The sequence below is a fragment of the Myotis nattereri genome (genome assembly GCF_964212035.1).
Source record: "Myotis nattereri genome assembly, chromosome: 2".
NCBI lineage: Eukaryota > Metazoa > Chordata > Mammalia > Chiroptera > Vespertilionidae > Myotis > Myotis nattereri.
Genome location: NC_138076.1, coordinates 159,971,850 through 159,985,199, shown reverse-complemented (window position 1 = coordinate 159,985,199; position 13,350 = coordinate 159,971,850). Strand labels below are relative to the sequence as shown.

Below are 13,350 nucleotides of genomic sequence, written 5' to 3'. Positions count from 1 at the left end.
TCGGGACAAAGCCGGGGTTGTGAGGGCCGTGCCCCTTGCACAAATTTCATGCATCGTGCCTCTGGTAAATAAATAAATGAGATGGCAGGATTTTATTTGTGGTGAAGAGCATTAATACACCCTCAGGGACATAGACGATGAGAAGGGTCTAGAAGCAGCAGTCACAGGGCTGTTAATTCTCCATCTTTTCTTGGTTCACAGTAAAGAACAAGGTGTCATTTAGTCCATCCAACCAGCTTTCTGATTCTTCCAGGCTTGAGTGTGAGTGTGTGTGTGTGTGTGTGTGTGTGTGTGTCTGGGGGTTGGGGGCTCTCCTCCCAACCAATCCCTTTCCTGGTTATACTGGGGTTCCAAGCTCTCTATCCAATCTGATCACCTTCCCAGTTTTTCCCAGGCTAGGCTCTGCCCCTCTGGCATCACCCTGGCTCTCACTGAGCATGTCCAAAAGGAATCACCTCCTTCCTGTGCTAACAGCTTTGATTGCGCATGTCCAAAAGTTCTGTTACATCACCTGGTTTCTACTGCTCACGTGCCCAGCAGAGGAATTTCCCCTCCTCCTTCCTGGGAATCCAGTCTGGGCAGCAGGGCAGCACCTCGGGTGATTTTCCTGTCAGCTCTGAGGAGTAAGTCTCCTCCGTGGCAGCCCCTGCAGTGTGTGATGAGTCTGTATATGCTATAGCTTCGCTGCAAACTCATTGGAATGCTGTCCTGGTGTGTGCTTCAGCTTCCCAGTTTATTCTGCTTAGTGTTTGATCCAAGTCCTTAGTTTATTAAGCTTATTATTTGATTCCCGTTTGCTGCCTTCCTTATATTAATAACTAATTGTGACGACAACACAGGGTGAGTTGTGGATGGTGAAGGGGCTGGCAGAGTTTGGCCTTAGGAATATTGGAAAGAACAAGGTTCTGCAACATTAGTCCGTGTCCTGCTCAGAAACCTTCCCTGGCTTTAAAGAAATGTATATACTTTGAATCAATTATTTTTTTTTACTTTAATAATAGTATTTGAGAATGTGAACAACAATGCACCATACTTCTCTCTACAGATGCATCTCCTCCCTCACACAGTACCCAATTCCCCCCTACTATGCACCACAATCTTGGGTCACATGGCCTTAGCAGGTCTTGGGTAGGTCCACTTGATCATGACATCCACCAGGAAGGTGGGCATGTAGCTCATGGGAAGGTAGATGAGCTTGGCATCCCAGCCAGCTGAGTATCGGGTGCGGGGATGGCAGGCAGTCAGAGCATGTTCCATGCAGTTCGTCACCAAGGACAGATCATGTGTGCACATTCTATCCAACGATCCAACTGCTTTCAGGGCTGTCCAAATTGAGAAACGATCCAGAAATATTCCCATCTCCAACCACTCCCACCTTTACATCACCTTACAGAATGAGTTTCTAGAATTCCTGGTCTCCTACATTGAATCCACCCTAATTCTTTAGAGGGTGTCCCCCTCGTCCCCCAGGCACACCTGTTTCACTCTAATCCACCTCTGGCTTCACTCCTAGGAATATGTGGAACACATAACTGCAGGTCTCCACAGACACTGGGAATCTCAGTGCCTGAAAGCCAGCTGCTCTTATACTTGCTGACCAGGAGTTCACGGGTGTCTTTTCTCTCTGGCTTTAGTTTCATCCTCAACAAAATGAGAAGCTCACATGAGACCGTGGTGCCACGTCTAACAAGCCTGGACCCTTTCCTTAGGTTACCAGTTGACAACATGGGACCAGCGAGATAGAATTATAGGTCCCCCGATTGTGGGTGAGTCAGAGCACAGAGGTTGGACCTAAGACTAAGGTTGTACTAACCATGAATCTAGACTTCAGAGAAATGGTTTGCTTCTATCCCCATGAAACACAAGGCCCACTTACTGCGTGCCAGAAACCTCTCTCCATAGGCCTCCTTGACTTCTGGGCTGGCATTATCCCATGCCTCTTGGAAGCTCCTAGAAATCACCGGAGGACTGGTCACAAAAGTCTTGAAGAAACCCGGCTCAATGATAGCCACTTTCACCCCAAAGTGGGAGAGCTCCCTCCTGCAAGGCAAACCGACAGAGAGGCAAAGACTTCAGAGGTCTTATGAAAGAAAACAATACCTGGAAAAAAACCCACCCCAATAAAACACCAATATAAGATTACAGTTGATTAAGCTCATAAGTCTGGGGAGTTGTGAAGTGCAGCAGACAGGAGGAGACAATTTATGATGATAATATTGCCTCCCTACAGAGTTTGAGTATTTTTACAAGTATTTACATACATTTGCTTATAACTCTAAATCCTACCACTTCTGCTGAAAGGCACCACTTAAATTCTATCCCCTGGTATTTCTGTCACATGCAATAAAAAACTGGGCTGTGCCTATTTTATCTTTCCCATGCTCCTCACACCCCTCCTTCTTGTCTCCCACCCAGTTCAACCTCCAGGCCATCTGTCCTCTAAGGAGTTCTCTCTGCCTGCGGTCTCAGCTCCCCCCCATCACAGCCATCCTCAGCCCTGTAGCCAGTGGAGTCTCTACCGCTGATGTGATGTAGATGCTCCCCTGAATAAAGTGCTTCCCTGGGGCTTCCCTGACAACAAGGCCCCCGAAATCCAATTACCATAGCAGTTATGTACACGGATGGGCTGTGCAGTGGAATTATATTAGTGCCAGTTCTGCCTCAGATGCTTCCTGACTGTGGGCAGGGACAGGTTGAATCAACTCCATTGCCCTGAGGCCCATACAGACCCCCAGAAGACAAAAGAGTGCTTCCCAATGAATGCCTGGCACAAAGCAAGTGAGAAGGATCTGGAAGGAAGAGCATCTGAGGTTGTGTGAAATCAACCCCCTGGAAAAGGCTTCCCCGGAAGCACAGAAGCAGAAGAGCCAAGGGAGGTTCTGTCCCAGTCCAGTACCTGAAGGAGTCGGAGAAGGCCTCGACGCCGTGCTTAGAGATGCAGTAGCCCCCACCAAACAAGGATATGCGACCCATGACGCTGGAGACATTGACCACTCGGCCCTTTGCCGTCCTCACCAGGGGCAGCAGACTCAGGGTCACCTCGATCACCCCCAACAGGTTCACATTGAGCATCTTTACGAAGTCCGGTTTGGTCAGCCACTCATTGAGTCCCGCGGGCACAGAGATGCCAGCATTATTCACCAGGCCCCAGAGTCCTGGGCACACAGAGGGGAGAGAGCAAGACTGTGCTGAGACCCTGCAGTGAGGACACAGCTGTGGTTCCAATTCACCTTCCAACTGAGTGAGGACAGTATGAGGAGGCGACATGGGGAGCGGGCAGAACAGGTAACAGATAACTACGTGCTGTCTCCAGGGTTTGGGCAGTGCAGACCCTGTAAGCTGTGGTGACAGGGAGTAGTCCTTCCTCCTGGTTTATTCCTAGTGCCCAGCCCCCTGCCTGGCAGAGGACATTGGATGAGGCAGGACGGACGTTGAGGAAATCTAGTGAGTCCACAGTGTGGGTCACAGAGAGCATGTTTGATTTTTCACACATCAATGCTGTCCCAGTGAGGGAAAGAGAGAGACACAGCCAGAGAGAGAATGAAGAATGAGGAGGAAGAGAGGAGCAAAACTGCTTTGTATAAATGACAAAAAGATAAAAGACAGTGAACACCTAAGAACCCTTTGGTTGGGTAAAACAGACCTGAAATCTCAGGTGGGTAAAGTGGAGACTAGGCCTGAGATTGACCTCAGGCACTGGCCTTGACACACACTGCGGTAATATGGAGCAATGTTCCCCCAGGAATCTCTGAGAATTCCAACGGCAGGCTTTGAGGGGGACCCAAGGCTGCCTCTCCCCCAATCAGGCACAGACTTCACCATCAGCCCCAGACAATGCTACCCTCTCCTCCCACTTGCACAATAGGCCACTCTCCTCCACCCCCACTGCATGTCCCTGGCTGATCATTTACCCAGCTTCATGGCAATCTCTCTGCAAGAGCAAGGATGGTCTGAGGATATAAAAATTTACCAACCACCAACCTCAGCTCAGGGCAGCAGGAGCAGGGATTAGTAGGACACAGGGCAAGAGCTGATGCTGGGAATCTGTAAATACTGACCCAGAGAGTTGAGTCCCTGGTCCGCTCAGCCATACTCTGCCCTTGTAGGGGTCATGTTTTTCTACCATGTATTTCCCTTCTAAGAACCAAATCCATGCACATAGAGATTTGGGTAAAAAAAAAAAAGTTTCCCAAGACATCATTTATGTTGAATAAAATATAGGAAACAATTACATATCATATCATAAGACACTGCTTTAGTAACTGTTACTCAGAAAGATAGCATATTCTCAATTATTAAAACTTTTGTTTTCATTAATACATTGCGGACGGATCACAAGAATGCTTGTTTTTTTCTGTTCTCAGGCTTGTGGCCAATCACGAGAATTCTCAGCTTTTCATTGTCATTTAGAGAAAGGCAGTAATGCAAAATGCATTCGCTGAAGTTAAAAATTACAAAAGGAATTAAAAGTAATTAGTCTTTTGTCATTAGTAATAAAAATAACTGTTTTTTATATCAGTTTGATATTCAGCAACCATGGATAGTGAGAAAGAACATGATGAAGTTCTGGGTATATTTGCTGACAATTTATCAGATAGTCCAAGTGAAAGTGATGAAAGCTTTGACAGTGGCAGTGATATGGTTATTCCTTCAAAAGGCAAAAAATAGTAATTTCAAGTGATTCTGAACCTGAAAATTTGAACAATTCCACACATGATTTTGAGTGTAAATTGCATCTTGATTGCCGAGATAATGATTGGTCAACAGAGAACTTTCAACCCAATTTGGAAAAATTTGAAGGTAATTCTGAGGTTACAGTTATACCATCTGATTCTAAGACCATCATTGAAGTCACCAACTTGATTTTTGACGACAATCTGTTTGAACTATTTTGTCATCGATTGAACATATATTATAACCAAAATTTAGGAAAGCACAAAATTCTGAAAGCAATAAAGTGGTCTCCTGTTACTCCAACAGGTATGAAAAATTTTTTAGGACTTGTAGTGCTATTGGGGCGTACTCGAAAGGATACTTGGAAAGAATATTGGTCTACAAATCCAGTTCTAGGTGTTCCAATATTTCCTCAGATAAGTCAAAATCGTTTTGAACAAATCTGGACTTATTGGCATTTCAATGACAATGCAAACATGACTAAATCTTCATCCAGGCTATTTAAAATTCATCCTGTACTCAACCACTTTACTAGTAAATTTCAAACAATATATAAACCTATGCGAGAATTATCATTAGATGAAGGCATGATTCCCTGGAGGGGACGTCTTCTTTTTCGAACTTACAACCCAGCTAAAATTATTAAACATGGTTTACCTGTAAGAATGATATGTGAGAGCAACACTGGGTATATTTGCAATATGGAAATTTACACAGGTGAAGGAAAAAAATTGAATGACTCTATTCTGTCACTACTTCAGCCGTATCTGGAATTGGGGCATCACATATACCAAGATAACTATTACAATAGCGTTTCAATTGCAGAAACTTTATTACTACATAAAACAAGAGTTTGTGGAACAATTCGAACAAATAGAGGTTTGCCAAAATGTTTGAAAGATGAAGCATCTAAGCTTAAAAGAGTTGAAATAGTCTTTTGAAGAAAAGGTGACGTTTTATTATTATTGATTTGGAAGGATAAAAGAGAAGTTGGAATTATTTCAACTATCCATGATGCTTCCTCTTGTAAAACAGAAAAGACAAATTGGCATACTGGAGAGGAAATAAAGAAGCCAGTTCCCATTGTGCAGTATGATAACTATATGCAAGGTGTTGATCTTGCTGACTAATATCTTTCAACATATAGTATCCTTAGAAAAACAAGAAAATGGACGAAGAAAGTAGTGCTTTACCTGATTAATTGTGGACTATTCAATTCATTCAGGATTTATCAAGTGCTCAATCCAGAAAGGCAAGTAAGATACAGAGACTCTCTTTTAACTGTAGCAACAGAGTGGATCTCATCCAAAGTAGATAAGGCAGCAGATCCAGAATTTAGCAATCCTATTCCATCAAATGTTAGAAGTATGAGAGCTCTTCAGAAAGATCATCCGCAAAGATTATCAGGCAACATGAAGCAGCACATCCCCGTGCAAACTGCATCTTCAGATAAAAAGTAATATCCCACTAAAGTTTGCAGAGTATGCAAAATTGCAGTAAGAGAAGAGAAACTCGTTACATTTGCCAGCTTTGTTTGTTTGTTTATTTATTTATTTATTTATTTATTAAATATATTTTATTGATTTTTTACAGAGAGGAATTGGAGAGAGATAGAGAGTTAGAAACATCGATGAGAGAGAAACGTCGATCAGCCGCCTCCTGCACATCTCCTACTGGGTATGTGCCCGCAACCCAGGTACATGCCCTTGAGTGGAATCGAACCTGGGACCCTTCAGTCCCAAGGCCGACGCTCTATCCACCGAGCCAAACAGGTTTTGGCAACATTTGCCAGCTTTGTTTAGTTCCACTTCATATTACACAGTGTTTTACAAAGTATCATACTTTAAAAAGATATTTGCTTGTAAAAACACTTTAAAATGCAATGGGTATTTAATTTTAAAGCGTGTCTTCAACATTTATGTAAAACGTTTTTTGTACTTGTTCAATAGAAACTTATCTGGCCACTGGGTAAAGCTAGCAATAAAACTACTGGCCTTCAATGTGTTAAGATCAGGAACAAAACAAGGGTGTCCACTTTCACCACTTATATTCAACACAGTTGTGGAAGTCCTAGCCACAGCAATCAGACAAGAAGAGAAATAAAAGGCATCCAATAGGAAAGGGTGCATATGACATGATACTATATAGAGAGAACTTTAAAGAGTCCACAAAGAAACTATTAGAACTGATAAATGAACTCAGTAAAAGTAGCATGATAAAAAACTAATATTCAGAAATTGGTTGCATGTTTTTTAAATCCTCACCTGAGACTATGCTTATTGATTTTATTTTATTTTGAATATATTTTTATTGATTTCAGAGAAGAAGGGAGAGGAAGAGAGAGAGATAGAAACATCAATGATGAGAGAGAATCATCGATGGGCTCCCTCCTGCACGCCTCCTACTGGGGATCGAGCCCATAACCCAGGCATGTGCCCTTGACTAATATCGAACCTGGGACCCTTCAGTCTGCAGGCCAATGCTCTATCCACTGAGAAAAACCAGCCAGGGCTGCTTATTGATTTTAATGAAAGGAAGTGGGGAAGGGAGAGAGAGAGAGAGAGAGAGAGAGAGATGGAGATGTGAGAGAGAACATTGATTGGTTGCCTTCCATACCTGCCCAGACTAGGGATTGAACCTGAAACCTTCTTGGGCATGGGATGATGCTCCAATCAACTGAGTCACAAGGCCAGGGTTTGGTTGCATTTCTTTTTTTAAATTAAATCTTTATTGTTCAGATTATTACATTTGTTCCTCTTTTTTCCCCCCATAACTCCCTCCTCCCAGTTCCCGCCCCACCTTCCACCCTCACTCCCCACCCACTGTCCTCATCCATAGGTGCACGATTTTTGTCCAGTCTCTTCCCGCATCTACCACACCCCTTTCCCTCCCCAAAAATAGTCAGTCCATTCCCTTTCTATGTCCCTGATTCTATTATAATTACCAGTTCATTCTGTTCATCAGATTATTTATTCACTTGATTTTTAGATTCACTTGTTGATAGATGCGTATTTGTTGTTCATAATTTGTATCTTTACCTTTTTCTTCCTCTTCCTCTTCTTAAAGGATACCTTTCAGCATTTCATATAATACTGGTTTGGTGGTGATGAACTCCTTTAGCTTTTCCTAATCTGTGAAGCTCTTTATCTGACCTTCAATTCTGAATGATAGCTTTGCTGGATAAAGTAATCTTGGTTGTAGGTTCTTGGTATTCATCACTTTGAATATTTCTTTACACTCCCTTCTGGCCTGCAAAGTTTCTGTTGAGAAATCAGCTGACAGTCGTATGGGTATTCCCTTGTAGGTAACTGAGTTTCTTTCTCTTGCTGCTTTTAAGATTCTCTCTTTGTCTTTTGCTCTTGGCATTTTAATTATGATATGTCTTGATGTGGTCCTCTTTGGATTCCTTTTGTTTGGGGTTCTCTGCGCTTCTTGGACCTGTAAGTCTATTTCTTTCACCAGATAGGGGAAGTTTCCTGTGATTATTTCTTCAAATAGGTTTTCAATATCTTGCTCTCTCTCATCTTCTGGCACCCCTATAATTCTGATGTTGGTACGCTTGAAGCTGTCCCAGAGGCTCCTTACACTATCTTCGTATTTTTGGATTCTTTTTTCATTTTGCTTTTCCGGTTGGGTGTTTTTTGCTTCTTCGCATTTCAAATCTTTGACTTGATTCTTGCACTCCTCTGGTCTGCTGTTGGGAGTCTGTATAGTATTCTTTATTTCAGTTGGTGTATGCTTAATTTCTAGTTGGTTCTTTATCACAATATCGAGGGTCTCATTAGATTTCTCGAGGATCTCATTAAGTTTATTGGCGGCTTCTAGACAGTTCTTGAGAGACCTTAAAAGTGTGGTTCTGAACTCTATATCTTCCATTGACAATTTTGTCCTGTTTCTTTGTTATGCTTTCTTGGTGCACCCCCTAGTGGTCTTTGTGCGCAGTCTTGTAGTTAAGCCTTGATTGTTGTAGCTAATACTAGGGGGGATTTGACCTCCAGGCCAAGTGGCTGTGAGAATCAGCTGTGTCTGCAGTGAGAGAACTTCTGTCCTCTAGGGAGGTGCTAATCTGGCGTTTGCCTGAGGCTATCCGGCAAATGCCTCTGTGCAGGGCTTGGGCTGGGTGGGTGGGTCGCAGGGGATCAACAGGGTGGGCCGGAGCGAGCAGTTATGGCTGCTCTCAGTCCTGTCCCCAGGGGCTCTGCCTCTCTGAGTCCCAGCAACCGCTGCAAACCTCAGAGAGAACGCTGCACTCGCTCCGACTGAAGCCAGACAGTCCGGCTTCTCCCATTTGAGTCTGGGTCCCTAAAGACTTGCCCGGATCTGGAGCTCAGAGTCTGCGACTCCCTCCCGATTGAAAACGCCAACTGCGCCCTCAGCCACCAGCCTGCTCTGCATGCACTCCGCACCTCAGTATTTGACTTCAGCACTGCGCCTCCTCTGAGTGTCGGTATGCGTTTCTCTTTCCTCCTAGTTGTAGGACTTCCACTCAGCCAGTGTTCCTGTGGTTCTGTGTGATGTCCGTTCCGTCTTTTAGTTTCACTTTTGAAGTGATTATTCGAGGCAGCAAACTCCGGCGTTAACCTATGCTGCCATCTTGGTTCTCCTGGTTGCATTTTTATATAACAATAATGAACCATCAGAAAGGGAAATTTAGAAAACAATCTCATTCAAAATTTCATTTTTAAAAAGCACACCAAATCCTAGGAATCAATTCAATCAAAGAAGTAAAAGACCTGTACTCAGAAAATTATAAACTATTGAAGAAAGAAATTGAAGAAGATACAAATAAATAGAAACATATACCATGCTAATATATAAATATTCAAAGTGGTGAATACCACAAACCTACAACCAAGATTACTTTACCCAGCAAAGCTATCATTCAGAATTGAAGGTCAGATAAAGAGCTTCACAGGTAAGAAAAAGCTAAAGGAGTTTATCACCACCAAACCAGTATTATATGAAATGCTGAAAGGTATCTTTTAAGAAGAGGAAGAGGAAGAAAAAGGTAAAGATACAAATTATGAACAACAAATACACATCTATCAACAAGTGAATCTAAAAATCAAGTGAATAAATAATCTGATGAACAGAATAAACTGGTGAATATAATAGAATCAGGGGCATAGAAAGGGAGTGGACTGACTATTCTCAGGGGAGACAGGGGTGTGGGGGGTGCAGGAAGAGACTGGACAAAAATCATAAACCTATGGATGAGGACAGTGGCGGGGGGATAAGGGCAGAGGGTGGGGTGGGAACCGGGTGGAAGGGAGCTATGGGGTGGAAAAGAGGAACAACTGTAATAATCTGAACAATAAAGATTTAATTTAAAAAAATATTTTTTTAATAAAAGAACATAGTAGGTGTCAGAGAGGAGGGGTTTGGGAGCTGGGTGAGAAGGTGAAGGGATTAAGCAAAGAAAAAAGAAGAAGACTCATGGACACAGACAACAGCATGGTGATTGCCAGAAGGAAGGGGAAAGGCAGGAGATAGAAGAGTAAAGAGGGCATAATTGGTGATGGAGGAAGACTTGACTTGGAGTGGTAAATACAAATGCAATATACAGGTGATGTACTGTATGTAGAATTGTATATCTGAAACTTACATAATTTTATTAGCCAATGTCACCCCAATAAAATCAATTTTTTAAAAAAGCACAGTACTGACATGAAAACAGACACATAGATCAATGGAATAGAATAGAGAGCCATGAAATAAACCCACACCTATTGGTCAAGAAACCTATGACAAAGGAGGCAAGACTATACAGTGGGATAAAGACAGTCTCTTCAATTAATTGTATTGGAAAATCTGAACAAACACGTGATCAAAAATTAAACAAGACTACTTTCTTGCACCCAATACAAGAATAAATGAATTAAAGACTTAAATGTCAGACTCAAAACCATAAGACTCCTACAAGAAAAACATAGACAGTAAACTCTTTGACGCTGGTCTTCGAAATATTTTTTGGATATGTCTTCTCAGGGAAGGGAAACAAAAGAAAAAAATAAACAAATGGGACTACATCAAACTAAAAGGTTTTTGCACAGCAAAGGAAACTATAAAAGAAACGAAAAGACAACCTACAGAATGGGAGAAGATATTCGCCAATGACATATCCAGTAAGGGGTTAATATCCAAAATTTATAAGGAATTCATCTTAACACCAAAAAGACAAACAATCCGATTAAAAAATGGGCAGAGGACCTCGTAGATATTTCTCCAAAGAGGACATAAAGCTGGCCAGTAGACATATGAAAAGGTGGCCAACATCACTAATTATCTGAAAAACAAATTAAAACCAAAGAGGAATATCACCTCACATCTGTCAGAACAGCTATCATCAAAAAATCAACAAACAGCCCAGCAGGAGGAAAGAAGGGGAGCTCAGTGGTTGATCATCGACCTATGAACCAGGAGGTCATGGTTCAATTCCCGGTCAGGGCACATGCCCAGGTTGTGGGCTTGACGCCCAGTGTGGGGCGTGCAGGAGGCAGCTTATCAATGATTCTCTCTGATCATTGATGTTTCACTCTCTCCCTCTCCCTTCATCTCTGAAATCAATAAAAATATATTTTAAAAATCAACAAACAACAAATGCTGGCAAGGATGTGAAGAAAAAGGAAACACTGTGCACTGTTGTTGGAATTGCAAATTGGTGTAGCCACTATGAAAAACAGTATGGAGGTGCCTCAAAAAATTAAAAATAGAACTACCATGTACCTAATGGGTATTTCTCCCAAAAAAATCCAAAACACTAATTGGAAAAGATATATGCATCCCTATTTTCATTGCAGCATTAGCTACAGTAGCTACATAATAAGTTATGGAAGCAGCCTAAGTGGCCAGCAATAGACAACTGGACAATGAAGTAGTACATACATAACGAGATATTACTCAGCCTTACAAAAGAAGGAAATCTTACCAGTTTGGACAGCATGGATGGACCTAGAGAGTATTACATAAGCTAAGTGAAATAAGTCAGATAGAGAAAAACAAATACCATGTGATTTCACTTATATGTGGAATTTAAATGAACAAGCAAAACAGAAACAAACTCATAGATACAGAAAACAAATTGATGATTGCCAGGTGGGAGGGGCATGGGTGATTGGGTGAAAAAGGTGAAGGGATTAAGAAGTACAAAGGCAGGAGAAGGTGGGTGGGAAGAGATCAACCAATGAACTTGTATGCATATATGCATAACCTGTGGACACAGACAATGCCGGGGTGAGGACTTGGGGTTGGAGTAAAGCGGGGGCCAGGAGTAGGCTGGAAGAGATTCATGGGGGACAAAGGAGGACCTATGTAATACTTTCAACAATAAAGATTAAAAGAAAAAAAAATGTACAAAGGCGACTTATGAAATAGTCACAGAGAGTAAAGTACAGCATAGAGCAGGGGTGTGCAAACTTTTTGACTCGAGGGTCACAATGGGTTCTTAAACTGGAACGGAGGGCCGGAACAAAAGCATGGATGGAGTGATTGTGTGAACTAATATAAATTCAAAGTGAACATCATTACATAAAAGGGTACGGTCTTGCCAAAACCGGTTTGGCTCAGTGGATAGAGCGTCGGCCTGCGGACTGGAAGGTCCCAGGTTCTATTCCGATCAAGGGCATGTACCTGGGTTGCGGGCACATCCCCAATGGGAGATGTGCAGGAGGCAGCTGATCGGTGTTTCTCTCTCATCGATGTTTCTAACTCTCTATCTCTCTCCCTTCCTCTCTGTGAAAAATCAATAAAAATATATTTTAGCTTTATTCATTTCAAACGGGCCAGACCCGGCCTGCGGGCCATAGTTTGCCCACGGCTGGCATAGAGAATAGGTCAATATTATTGTAATAATTATGTGTGGTACAAGGTGAATACTAGATTTGTTGGGGGATCACTTTATAAGTCATATAAATGTCTAACCACTATGTTGTACACATGAAACTAATATAATGTCAACTGTAATTGATTTTAAAAAATTTTTAAATTAATGTTTTTGAAGAAATTTCATTATGTTGTATAATGGCTCATCTTCTATTGATGCACAGAAGAGGATACAAACTATGGACAAAATATAATATATGTCAAAATGTTAACAGCATTATTTCTAAGTTGTGAGATTATGGGTGTGTTTTCTCTATTCCTGTGCTTTCCATATTCTCTACATTGATCACGTTTTATATTTCTTAGATAAATGAAATCATTCTCTTTCTTTCTTTTCCTTTAAGGTGACAGGCACAATTGTAGTAAAAGAGAGAGAGAGGACACAAACATTAGATTTCTTACTTTCCTTTCTGACCCTCCTAAAATCTCAGTGTTGTCACCTGAAAATGGGTGACATCAATTCCCTGACCGGATGATTAAGACTCACCAACAAGAACATGTTAATGTGCTGAGAACAGGAGCCCAGCTCCAGCGCTGCCACCCATTTAAGCTTCAAGCTAGTGCCCCCTTCTCCACCCGCCTCCAGAACGTGGCCCTCATCTCCCAGGGCACTCAGCATCTAGAAATTCAGAACCACAGACAAGGATTCTGCAGGGACCAGTTCTCATCAGCACCAACTCTCCCCAAGCTACAGACTCCAAAGTCAGAGGCTAGGGCAGTGGACCGAGAAGAGGCTCAGCTGGTATGCTGGTGAGGTGAAGAGCGCTAGTGGGATTTCAAGTCCTAGTAAACACA

General features: G+C 42.3%; 1 protein-coding gene across 2 annotated transcripts in view; it reads right to left on the bottom strand.

The window, feature by feature from the left end:
- Window positions 1-13,350, bottom strand: part of LOC308514293 (retinol dehydrogenase 16-like) — a gene marked incomplete at both ends in the record, with an annotated part of 37,741 nt that overhangs the window by 24,001 nt on the left and 390 nt on the right. Inside the window, 3 exons of one of the 2 annotated variants that reach the window (XM_081084384.1) lie at window positions 1,105-1,322; window positions 1,877-2,040; window positions 2,897-3,155. The exons of the other annotated variant lie outside the window; for it this stretch is intronic. Coding sequence (XP_080940510.1) covers window positions 1,105-1,322; window positions 1,877-2,040; window positions 2,897-3,155 — 641 coding nt within the window. Of the gene's footprint in view, window positions 1-1,104; window positions 1,323-1,876; window positions 2,041-2,896; window positions 3,156-13,350 lie in introns of those variants that run through there. 2 annotated transcript variants of the gene reach the window in all.